Below are 13,428 nucleotides of genomic sequence, written 5' to 3'. Positions count from 1 at the left end.
GAGTAGAACTGAAGAAGACATACAAAAAGGTCTTGGCGAACTGGCTTCGTAAGGGCCCGGAAAGGCCCAGAAAGATGCAAAATGATGAATATTAATTATAATAATTATAATTACGAAGTACTTTCATCGAACATTTTTGTTTTGCTCCACCTTCGACTAGTAATAAATTAGTGTTAATTATTAAGTTACAATAGAACCAATTAGAATCACTGTTTCGATAATTTGAACTTTTCATTGTTAGAGCCAAGAGTGGTTTTTGAAATTCAGAATGACACGATTTGGTATGAATGAATGCTGAAAGTCACTGTTGTTTTTCACATCCGTTTTCAATGTTGCACACTGGATATACGAAATTTTCCAAAAGAATTTCTTCCACTATGATTACTATTCCTTGTCAAGCAAAACGTCGCTTAAGCATTCGTATAAAGCAGAGCGAAATACACACACTATTATTATAGGAAACAAGGAATTTTAAATTACGCGAGTTGTTACACTTTACAAAATGAAAGCACGAGAATTTTTTATTTAACAACTCTACAACAATCTCGCCTCGGGATTGTCTTATTGCTTTTTTTATTTGTTTTCCTACATTTGTAAGTATATGCATTATGCAGTTGCAAACTTTAAAGCCACGAACTTGATGAAAATGAAATGTGTGCATTAATAATTATTCCGACATAGGTAGGTTTGTGAAAGCCTTTTGGAAGTACGTTTCTCATTTATAATTCAAAGAAATTGCAAATTGAGGTCACGGTTATTAATTATATTAAAACTTTTGGAGAAATGTTAATGTAAAGCACCCATTATGCTTTATACATTTTTCCATTGTTATATTAGCATGCCTCAAACTCGATTTCCTTTTTAGAAGTGGATGCAATTTAGTTGCAGAATGAGAATTAGATCGACTTTCGAGCCCCGTTAGTTGGATAATTGTGTTTCAAATCACAAGGGAAGGTTACATATTGCAGTTTCATTCTATCAAGCGGGCTAGGGCTGAATATGGTGTAAGTATAGTAGGCTATGAGAAAGATTATAACAACTAAAACAGGAAATCTTTGTTAATCTCGACGCGTTCAGGCACAACGCGTGATTACTCATTGTTAAGAGTAATCCGGAGGTAGTTAGACATACAAGCATCCCTCCGTTGTCCTGACAAAATTAATATATGACAGCAGTACTTCGTGAAAGTTTTAATGCATGTTGTTTCAGAAAGCATGCTGCTGCGCTCTGCAAATGACACTTAAAAAATCTAAATAGTACGCTAATTTGTCTCATTAATTATTGAAAGCAAAGGAAAATTACTGGATTACAGTTCATTCATATCCAGCATTTTTTTAATGATAATTTATTTTATCGTGTCCAATTCACCTCGCGGAATCACTCGAGTTCATCATTTTGGGGTTAGTCACTTCGTACATTTAACCTTAAGATTCCACCTGACGTGTCGAGTCGACTACACCCCACTGGAAAATCTGACTTGGCACTACCGAATGGATAAGCCGACTCGACGCTTCTCAGAAAATATGGGCTCAAGATGAAGCTTTCAAGTTTTCGTCCCTTGCACTCCAAAAAAAATGCTCTACTCTGTTCCACATTTTCCCGAGGCAATAACGACCTCCCAGGGATTTGATAAAACCGTACTTAATGTACGCAAAAGAATCTCGAGTATTCCTTTAGCTTAGTCTCTAAACTATATTACTCAAAAACCAGTAATGCCCAAATGGTTACAGTAAGGGTATGATTCTGTACATTGAAAGCAAAATAAACACGTTCATTTTAATAAAAGATTATTAAAAACCGGATTCCAGGTCCAGTCACGGGGGTCGTATAGTCGAGCGTGAAACCCACGTGGGGGTTCACGAGGCATTAAGTTAAAAAAAAACGCTTGGGCCTATTCAGTTCAAAGATTGTACATTTGACCTATATACCACATGTAAGGCCTATTAAAATTGGGCCAAATCCAATGACCCCATAAGGTCACACCGAGGTGCCCTGTCGCTTTTTCAAATCTGCTTTAGGGGTTTATTTTGTCTTGTCTTAGATCGATTGCCAAACGAATAGTTATGAAAGACGATAGGCTGAAGAGCTTAGGTGCACTGATAATAAACTGAATAACGTATGCTGATGTTGCATTCGCTACTTATGCGTAGCCAGTTCATTGTTAACGCCAAGTTCTGTTTCCGACGGATTGCTTAAATAGTGCAATCATGTGAAACGAAAAAATAGTTAACGTTTCACGTGTCTGCTAAAAGAAAATGAAATATATCTGTCCGTATTTAATTATGTTATTCTACTAAATACTTTTGTATTGCGGGACTGTGAATTGGAGAGTGCCATAATACAATATGTACCGGGTGATCGAAAAAAACTGCAGACAATTTAAATTTGGCGCTTTAAAGTTTTTCTGTTTTTTACTTAAGGAATTGGCAAACATGTTTAGAAGTTGGTTTATTTATGCATTAATTGCCATTCATTGGCGTAGTATTTTTATGTGAATTTTATTTTCTAATCTTCGTACTGTAATCCAGGCGTTTCAAAGCAAACAGCTCTTTTTAAAAAGGTCTTCGCACGTGCATCATTTCTTAAAGGTAGGTACGTACATTAAGAGAACATACTTTATAAGGATCATGTAACCTTACCTTTTAGGCATAAAGGCTTTAAAGGGGATGCACTTTTGTCTTTTGATTCACAATTGAAAGGCGTACATGTTTAAAAGATGCTTATATTCGACTCAGTGGTGCTTACTGCAATTCAACGATAAATGTGCTACTTACCATGATGTCGAAGGTGTAATAAAAAAAACGTATCCCCAAGAAATCGGTTTCGAAAATTCTCTAATGAAGCCTATTTGTTATTTTTACAGACTTATCGCATAATATGCGACACAAAATGTTACACATTGATATCGGAAATGTTTTCATCCAGTGTTGATGACGTTAATTTATGAGAATACGTGGAAACGTCTTATTGTATGTAGGCAAATGAAATGAATCTTACGGTGATGGTGATGGCTATTGCTCGGGCAACGTTGGAATAGATATTTGAATACATGAACCCGAGCGTGCAACTGAGTTTGATAGATTAATTTTTTTAAAATTGTGATTATTGTTTAGTGATCCATTAAATTGATCCACCACTGCTTTTAAATAAATGACATTTGGTATATTACCAACTTTATAAATGTTTAGTTTTGTGGGAAATTCAAACTGTCCGCACTACTTTCCCATCACCCGGTAAGTGCCTGTTTTTATTGTCATTTAAAAAGCTTATGTAGTTAAATGAAAGCAGAATTGTTTTTTTTATCTTTTTTAATATACGTAAAACGTAAGTACTTTTACATTGTTTATTTTTCAAATTTGCAACGTGTGCACTTTAGCGAAGTAGTGCATGTTGGTTCCGTTGGCTCATTGGTAGCAGTTTTTATATATTTTATTTTATTTCTGATTATTATTTTGTTATCCCGGAAGCCGCATATTAACGACTCTGGCATGGAAGCCTCCGTTTTGACATTTTTTATTTTTAATTTGAAATGCAATCAAGTTAAGAAGGAGAGCGAAAAGTTGAGTTTTTGAGGTAAACGGGAAAAGGTACACCTTCCTGAGAAATATAAAATTGATACCCGTGAGCTAGCCGCCGGCATAAAAGTTATAAGGGCAGTAAAATGAGTAAATTTGGTAACTACCCGTGTTGCCGATTAGTATTCTATTTAAAGATGCTTCCAGGAAATTACTTTCCGGGGATTATTTTGTGATGGCACACCTCCAATTCACACGAATGATATGCAAGCGACCCGTAGTGGATTGCTGTTACCATTTTCGAATTATGATTCACAGGCAACACGATATACGAGAAGGGAGCCAAATATTTATTTATTTACGCCGATGGAGGAAATTTCTTATAGAACATATTATAGAGAATAGTAAAATAGAAAATACTTACTTCTTGAATTCTCCGATGTATGCTAACCTTATGCCACTGATTATCATCAAAGCGCACCTTATTTGGCTTGATTTGCATCTCCTGTTTGCCATTAGAGAGACCCATCGTTAAAATTAAGCATCCCTCCTTAATCGCGACGTTGAGGTAGTCAGTTCCATCGCCTGTAATGCATCACGTCCATTAATAATGAGGATAGGCAATAATTTATTAGGAGAATGCGCACTCTGGCGATATTACTTTAAAATGTATTGAGAGCAATTACTTTTAAATGAAATTTAGATGAGAATAGAATGCGTATTTACACATGGGATTTGTTTCGGGTGTTGACCGATGTTCAATTTAAGTGGAAATTGCCAAAGGATATTCAGTGTCACTTACGAGAAGTCTCACCTGTATAAAACAGTAATCCATTGGGAGCTCTAGTTTTAAAGTAGAAAGTAACGGAATCTTGAGCACTAACGATTGGTTCGCCCCCTGTCTGACTGAGGTCGTACGATAAAAATTCGTTACCTCTAAACACCGCTTCGGAAGGTGCTTTGTCTGTAATTAAAATTTGAATTTCACACAGTGGTAGTATAAATAACAAAACTTTTTGTAACATGCAAAAATTATAATATACGACAGTTCTCTGATGGGAATAGCAAAGTCCCTAATCTTATTATCCTTTATCCTATTGTAATGGACAACCGGTTGTATTATATTTTCATTTTGAACCTAAATCCGTGGAAATGTGTATATTATCCGCTACCGGTATAATTTAGAAAAGGTAGGATATTTTTACTTAAATACCTTTTCGGGAGATTATTATTAATTCATATACCTGTTTAAATTTCTACTCTGTAAATAATTGACTGTTCCTTTAATGGGCTTATATACTTAGGATTAGAGTTAAAACACCACTCCTGCTGATTTTATAGTTTCGTAATGTTGGACTTTCTGTTAGCATCGTTCTCTGTCAGCTACCCTTTGATGAGTAATGTAAACACATGAGACTACTACGGGTAAGTGAATCCTTTACGTCGTATTACCCTAGCAGTTTGATTTATATATCTATATCTAAACATTTTTTATTCAACGTTTACGCCTACTTCGTTTCCGTACGAGTGGTAAATTAAATATTGCTTCACTTTTATCTCGGTAACAAGCACCGAATTCGACATGCATTTTTTATAAATTGTAGGTATTTTTATAATGTTTAATGCTATGTAAAAGTAGACGTACCTATTTATTCCATTTAAATTATTAAAGAAACGGGTTGAAATCTGTGACTGCGCGTGTTTTTTCAGTTCATTGAATTTTTTTGAAGGCCCATAAATCAGAAAAAAAAAGTTTTCGCCTTATGGCGAGTAGCATTTTCCATGAATTAATCAGGAAATCTGGTGGATTTTTGTTACAAATAAGCACATAATTGATGAATTTTATTTAATTTTATTGGTAGTTTATTTTCTTCAATAATGTAGTCGGTTTTATTTTGTTTATATTAAGCCGCAGAAAATAAGAAACACGTGGGTTAAGGAATTATTGCGTCTATTTGACCATTTTTTAGCAGATATTTGATCAGAGGACTTTATCATAGTTAAATTAAATTGATTAGGTAAAGAGTGGCAAATGTGCAAAATTGTAGATAAGGAAGTGCGATGTAAATAAGTGCTCGCATTATGCCGGCCTTTACCGAAGACAAGAAATAGCGATGGAGATGGTTTGCACTTAAGAAGGATGGGCGCCGATCTAACTGGTTCATTTGACTTAGCGTAGGTAACAGTTCGTTGCGTGTAAATTTAAATACGTACTTTTCCGGTGGTCAACCGGTGTTTCGAAGTCCAGTTTGTCAATTAAATTGAGAAGTGATACAGGAATAGTTTCCGATTGTTGTCGTCCAAAGTTAGTGTTTCCGCAATTACTTCAAAGTTATGAGAAAGGAGGTGGTTTGACAATGCCAATCGTCATGGAACCGATTTAAAAAAAGGAAGACACAAACGTTCTCCCTTTTTTAAACTGGTTCCATGACTATTGACATTGCTGAATTGGCAGCTCGGATAGAAACTTTAATTTTAACGAAGACAGAGCAATATAAATTGAGTAACGTAATAAACAAACTTATTTGACATAAGAAATAAGCCATAATATCGTCTGTGTAATTATCTTCTTTTTGCAGAAAGATTGATTACAGTATGGATGCTTCGTTTTTATTTAAATTGAATTTAGGCCATTATTTAAATAAAAATGCTAAATTATGGCTTTTATTAAATTGATAAGACATTGTAAAAAAATGATAAAGTCGCAGAACACAAGATTAGGTTCATGTACAGGATGGTCCAAATTCGTGACACACGTTTGGTATCTCCGCTGAGAGATACAGTGTAGGTTAAATGGAGACAAAGTTGAGAATCTGAATCTGTTATCAGAATTTCCATAGCACGCTAGATGTAGAAGCCCAAAAACCGAAACGGACCTGACGAAAACCAAGCTTCTGCCAGGCTTTTATACATATAGCGGTATTGTAGAAAGTACGTCCCCATGCTCCGTAAAAGCGATCATTAGAACCGGAAACACTGTGGCATTTTGAATCTTCTCTGCTTGCACACTCGCTCCTTATCTGAAAGCGCTTCGTTCTATCGCATTTTAATCCCGTTCTCTTTCACTATGGAGCGGTACACGTATATAATTTCCTATAAACTTAAATTAATTTTACCACGAAAACGTTGTGGTCCAGGGTGCGGAACATTAATTGTGTTTATATTTGAAGTGGTTAGTTCCGATAAAAGACAAGTGGATTAATCAAATTGTGCGCCTATCTTGTTTATATGGCGCGGTAATAAGTTTCTAATTTAAACGGCAAGTCAGTAGAAAGTTTACTTATTACTGAGCTAGCCGTGGATTTAATTAATTCATTACAAAAAATTGTTGCAATAAAGTTTTTAGGCAAGTGTGGAAATGTAAACCCTTTATATTTTCCTGATTTTTCTGTAAGCTAAAACTAAAAAATCACGTTAGTGACAATATGAAAATAATTATTGACAATTCATATTTTTGTGCCTAGTTTCTGAAAAGTTGAAATCTTTTAAATATGAAAACGAGGTAGGCATGTGTAACAGTAAAACACGCAAGGGTTGCTTTCATCATCCTTTTTCATCGGCCAGACATTTTGTAATTAACTACAAAGGATCAGTAAAAACCAAGGTAAAAACACATCAATGTTGAAGAATCGGTATTTTAATTGCTGGCAATAATATTGAAAAGACTAATAATTTTCAGATCATTCAACTTCATATAGAAATGAATTAATCATACCAAATACATATACATACAAAATGGAACAAAATAATTTCCACATTTCCACTTATAAATAGTGTAAAAAATGTTTATATTCATAACGATATTCTTTGATAAAAAATTATTTCGCTCATTTGTACTTGGGGATGACAGTATGAACAAACTTCGCACAAAAGCAATGATTTGAGGAACATTAATTCCGAAGCGTACATGAAATGTCTCTCCCGTGCGTTTCTCTTCATTTTTCATTAAACCGTTAATCTGACTTGTTCACAAAATGTCACCATCACAATTAATTTCATTTATTGCGTCCTATATGTCACTGTATTACAAGCGCGCGAGAATGAATTTTCTTTCGACGAACTCAATTTAATAACTAAACGGCAAACGTGAAAACAGGGTGCGTAGTCAATATTTCTGACAAACAATATCACCCAGATGAACGATAAAAAGCAATTTACAAACACAAATTTATCAAATCTTGAATTCTGTTTTTAGCAGCGGCAGAATATCCATAAAATTTCTCACTAAATGCCTGTCCCTCGTTGCATTTATCAAAAGTCATCTAAAGTAGTTTACTTTATCATTAGAAGTGTGCTAGTGTTTGGGGCGGGCTGTGGTGACGAACACAATTCCAGCCAATTTGTTTTGTAAATCTCCTTTAAACCACGTGTAGAAAGGGAGTCAAAGCAAGATTGATAAAGACGTAAAGTTGCCACGAACTTCGATAGAACTGACAAATCAATAATCGCGCCTTTCTCGAGAGAAAGTATAATATATAGTTCGGTTCACTGTTTTTGTCATTTAAAGGGGATTTATGCGACGTTCTAAAAAGTATAATTCTAGATATAAAGGGAGAATTGTAATTTTTTGCACCTGCAACCAAATTAAAGGTCTCTTATACCTTTAGAAATAAGATATTAATTTGCACTGCCAAGCAAGCTAGCAAGGGATGAGGGAACGGAAGCTCGATCGGTAATGTAATATTGAAAATTGTTTGCTTTTAAGAGGATTAAAGATTGTAAAATACTTAGTAGTTTGATAACGAAAATGCTCTTGTTGATTTAATTCGATAGACTTATATAACCCAAAGCAAGTGGCGTTCTGTTTGCAAAAGGAAACAAAAGGGAAAATGATCTTTACGTTAACGAACAAAAGGGTATTGTCAAGAACGTCGATTAAACAGACTTGGAGCTTCGTTAATTTTAGTGTTTCTCAGCTACCTACAAAGGATTCAAGATGATAGTACTTTACGATAAGTTTTTACATTTGTTATGAAATCTGATTGCAAACTCTTTGTATGCGCTCGAAAAAATCTCGTTATAGGAGAGACCTGGAGATGTTTTATATATGATAAGGTTTATTAGAAATTCAATGGTAAACGTGTATTTGGTATATGCGTGGTCAGATAAGTATCGGTTTGTGACCTAAATATGGCGGAATCAGATTTTTTTTATTTTCTTTCGTATTGAATGTCTGACTTTAGTGCGTAATATCAAGGCCGTTTTTATCAAACAAATAAAATCTTTAGCTTCATATAAAGTAATAATGCATTTCTGACCAAACGTCGATACCTCGATGGCGTAAACGGTGCAAACTCAGAACAGGTACAAAGAACATGTGGAACTGATTAACGACCATAAGTCAAATTTGATTTGATGGTTATATAATAAACCCTATTATCTGTGTATTATTAATTATAATTATATTCATCACAGACGACTTGATTAAAATAAAAAACCGTTGATATAACTGGTATCTTATAACCTTATGCTATGATAGCTCGTTGAAAAGAGAATTACAAAATCTATCAAGTAATCTAAAAATCCAATATGGCGCCTATTTAACTTTAGCAGGTTGGTAAAGGTTCCTCAAAAGTAGCCATAACAACAACATTAATTCTAAATGAAGCGTATCAAAGACAGTAACTTTTATATACAACTTTTTTTATATCTCTTATACTTTCGATGATATGAGACATTAAAAGAAATGACCAATTTTAGTTTTTTTGAATTTACGTCGAACCTATGCGACATTTTGAATTTGCATAAGGCAATTTTAAATAAGCATCCAAAACTGCAAAACATTGTCCTTTTAACCGATTCTCTATCTTTAATAATAACAAAGTTACCCATGCAATCCCACGCGATCTGGGACACACTGTATACAATTTATAACAGCGCGAACTGCTTATTACTTCGGCGTTGAAATTGGAACTGAAATGAAACGCAATTCGATATTTTTATATAGTAAACTCGAGTGTCTTCTGGAAGACATGACATATTCCCCGGAAAGATTGCATCGCATCCATCCTCGTTCTTTATTGCCGATGACTAATCTTTCATGTCGCCTCGATGCCTTTCAGAATTTCTGGCATATTCACTACAATAGTAAACAGAATAGTGAAAGTTAAATTTCGAATATTTTATCGCTAGTACAGAGAGTAAGAAGGCAGCCGGGTCGACAAACGTGATCACGGATTTAAGAATTTATAAAGTTTAAAAAGTTTGTGAGGAATGGAGCTGGATTGTTATTATTTATTAACCAGGAAGGTGGACTCAAATCGGGATCTAAAGATTCCAGTTAAAAGGGAAAGCAGCCGTTTCTCCATTAATTTTTTGCAATAGTTAATTTGATTTCATTTCATGCTAACCGGTAATTATTTTATTATAATTGAGGTAGGTACACCTGCGCATTTTGGACCCCACTAACGCACGGGTGGTAAAAATTGCGGGCGAATCATAAAATGGTAATCGACAGCGAATAAAAATTTTATTGTACATAATAAATTAACCTTCAAAAGAGAGAAAATCGAAAAGTGGACTTTTCCAGTTTAACGGATGGCCTTTTTGGATATTTGTATACTTATTCGAATTTCAAGTCACAAAACTCAAACAACTAAATTCATAAAGTAAGTAATTTACTATTATTCGCAAAAAGAAATTATGCCGAAGGAATCATTTAAGTTAATATTAGTTGTGTATTTAACATTGATTAGTATCCGGCTAATAAACTCGAAGAGCTGGAAGTTTCGTTTATGAATACTCCGTAAACTCGAAAGTTTTAAGTTTGAATAACGGTTCGCTACTTTTTAATATTGTACAATTACCCATTAATCTGTTAGGTAGTAATTATGTTCTTAAAGTGCAAATTGCGTGATTGCTCAACTTCAAACTTGTATCAAATAGCTAACTATTTTTCAATTATGTAAATCTGTTACATAGTTAGCTAGACGAAAGCACGCCTCGCCTGGCCATATCTTCCTTCGCCCCGGAAAACAACGGGTTAAGTTAAAGTATTGGTTATTGTGTACTGAACATTCTTAATCGCTGTATAGCCTCACTTTCGTGGAACCCATAAATAATCAATTCATTTTTTTCATTCAGGCTATTACACAATGTTCATTTTCGCCACTTATTTGCGCGATTTCTTGTTTTCAAATTCACGTTACTATACCCTTGACACTATAAGTGAATGTTTAGGATTATGAAACAAATCAGCAATGAGGTAAAATCCAGATTTTGCTGTATTCCAATTTCAACATCTATTCGACCCGTTTGTATAATGTTGCATTTGATTTCATTGTTTCCACTTTAAGCTAGGAACCTAAAGAAGCAAAACAGCCGTAGATTCTTCTTAGGGGTACATTATCGACTAAACCACCACCACCATTTCATCATCGAGTGAAACGCTCATTCAAAGGTTTAGTGTTTATATCATTGACGTTTTCAAATCGAGCAATAACAAAAAAATATACTTACTATTTGAATTGCTATTGATTTATGTGGAAACTATACACCTTTAGTAAGATGCAATTATTATACTTCCCTATAGGGGGGGTAACCTAACTACTCTACTTCTAAATCATTCGCAGCTAAATAAGCTACCAAAAAATGTAATAAGTTTGACTTCGAGTCCATGATTAATAATGTTAATAATGGAAAATCAGTGAAGTTTAGGTTCAGAACCAAGAAAATTATACATGACGATAAATTATAGAGTTGCGTGACAGTTTCATTAATCAATATCTTTTAGTATATTTTTCCATATACAACTGGTGAAATGTTTTTTTAGCTTCAAAAACGTTAATTAAAATTTGCCGTATATGCACGAGCGAAAAAAAAGGTTACAGGAACGTATAAATAATTAAAACAACATTTTGTGAGAGTTATATATGAGCAATGCACTGAGCGTGTTCAATCAACAACATTTAAATGCTAACTCTGGTAAGTTATTTCAATAAATCTAAAACATTGCTTTAAGGGTGATTAAGGAGTTAACAACCAAGAATCTTGTACATTGGAAGAATCGAGTTGCGGTGACTCATCTAACAGTCTACGAGATTGGGAACAGATTTTTAAGATGTCAATTGAACAATCTTGAAATGTTATGATAAGTACTTTGTTTCTTGAAAAATTACGTTTAAATGATTTGATGTAATGAAATTATCTTATTGATTCAACATTTCTTGTTATTTGTAAGTACATTTATACAGTGTTCAGGGAAATATTGTGCATGTTGCACATACTTACTAGCACTGTTGATTCTACATCCAAAAATTTGTTACAGCAATAGTTTAGTGGATTGAATTTAGTTCACGAGACTTCGACCTTTTTGCAACTTGATTACCATTCTTCTAAAACTTTCTGTGCAGCTTCATTTTTACTACTCTACCAAGTTTTTTTTATGCACGAAAATTCTTGCAAATGCGGCGTTTGATACTACGCGTTTACAAAAGAGTTAGGAGTATTGGACCAAGAATATGGCGCACAAAATTAGTCGGACAATGAACCATCTGATTTTAAAGACATTTAGATTTGAAAAAAAACAGTTGGTTTTAAAAATGCCAATGGCCGCTAATACACTTTTACTACCAATTGTCAGCATTTTGAAAATTGTTAAATAAGTATATGTTTAGTCAGATAATGCATTGTCTGTGGGCTATATTCTTGGTCCAATCAACTCTTTTGTGAGTGCGTGGTAACAAACACCGCGTTTACAAAAATTTTCAAAAAAAAACTTGGTAGACTAATTAAAATGAAACCGCACTGAGAGTTTCAGAAGAGTGGTAATTAAGTTGCAAACAGATCGAGGTCCCGCGGACTGCTTAAGTTTCGGACCAAATTCTGAAAATCAAAATATCTCAGAAAACGTTGATTTGCATCCTTTGTGACAAAGAAGGCAACTATAGCAGCAGTTTCACTGAAATGACGTCGGGATATATACCTGCAAACAACTTTTACATTTACATCAATTTTTTGGGGTATATCCATACCCAAATTTTTAATATACTGAGTCTGTAATGAAACTCATTAGTTTCTTGTCAATCGTTTTATTAAAAAAAAAATAAAATTCACATGGTATGTAGAATTTAACTAAACTAAATAATTACATAATCTTTATGCTGTAATGCATATATTAAAGTGGGAAATTCACTGCTCAAACTATTTAATTCTTTACAAAATAAACTTTTACATTTCTTTACTTCAAATGCATTGTAATGTTCATCATACCTAACGGTGTCCACTTTCTTTAAGACAAAATAAACTTTATTCTCAGATCCTTTGAATTTAATTGATTCAATATGCCCAAAAAATTCTTCCATTTCAAACTGAACAAAAATATGTAGACACCCTTACAGCACACGCACTGCACTGAGAGATAAATGGTAATGAACCGTTCCAATTCAATGGAGACGCACTACTTAAATGACGGTATTCAGCAGAAATCCAAAACCGCATCGTCAATATGCTTTGCGTTTCATTTGATATGCAAAAACCGTTGAAATAAATACCACATTCTTAATTTAATGATAAAGTATATTCAGAGAAAAGTCGTAGATTAGTATGGTAAACTTAAAATTTCTTGGGTCACTAGTTGTGCAGTATTCAATGAAGTACCTAAATGCGTAATGTCAACAAAATAAAACATTGTTTAAATATGCACAAAATATCTATGTAACTCTTTTAAGACTGTTATGTTTAGTATTAAACAGAGTTTTTTTAAACAGGACAAAAGATTAATTTAATAACCATTTTTCATTTACCTCTAATTGAACAAGTTTTTAACATTGAATCAAGGAACTCTCCTCAAGTAATAAAAGTTATTGATTAAACATCGGATTATTTATTGCGTGAACTCTTTGTCGTTTGATTGAAGTATTTCTTCTTAACAGTCATATAATGCTTGGTATAACAACCTGATTTTTCTCAGTGT

The 13,428-nt window shown here is 33.8% G+C and overlaps 2 protein-coding genes across 2 annotated transcripts in view; both read right to left on the bottom strand.

Moving 5' to 3' along the window:
* LOC116161086 (neurexin-1a) overlaps positions 1-5,103 on the bottom strand; it is a 66,201-nt gene extending 61,098 nt beyond the window's left edge. Inside the window, exons 1-3 of the mRNA XM_031474298.1 lie at positions 5,028-5,103; positions 4,330-4,479; positions 3,940-4,100 (exon numbers count right to left, since the gene is read on the bottom strand). Coding sequence (XP_031330158.1) covers positions 3,940-4,100; positions 4,330-4,479; positions 5,028-5,103 — 387 coding nt within the window. The remainder of the gene's footprint in view (positions 1-3,939; positions 4,101-4,329; positions 4,480-5,027) is intronic.
* The window catches only part of LOC116170367, a 631,383-nt gene that overhangs the window by 427,708 nt on the left and 190,247 nt on the right, over positions 1-13,428 (bottom strand). The window lies entirely within an intron of this gene.

This window comes from Photinus pyralis, unplaced genomic scaffold (genome assembly GCF_008802855.1).
Source record: "Photinus pyralis isolate 1611_PpyrPB1 unplaced genomic scaffold, Ppyr1.3 Ppyr1.4_LG1, whole genome shotgun sequence".
Taxonomy (NCBI): Eukaryota; Metazoa; Arthropoda; class Insecta; order Coleoptera; family Lampyridae; genus Photinus; species Photinus pyralis.
This window is presented reverse-complemented; position numbering and strand designations above follow the sequence as displayed.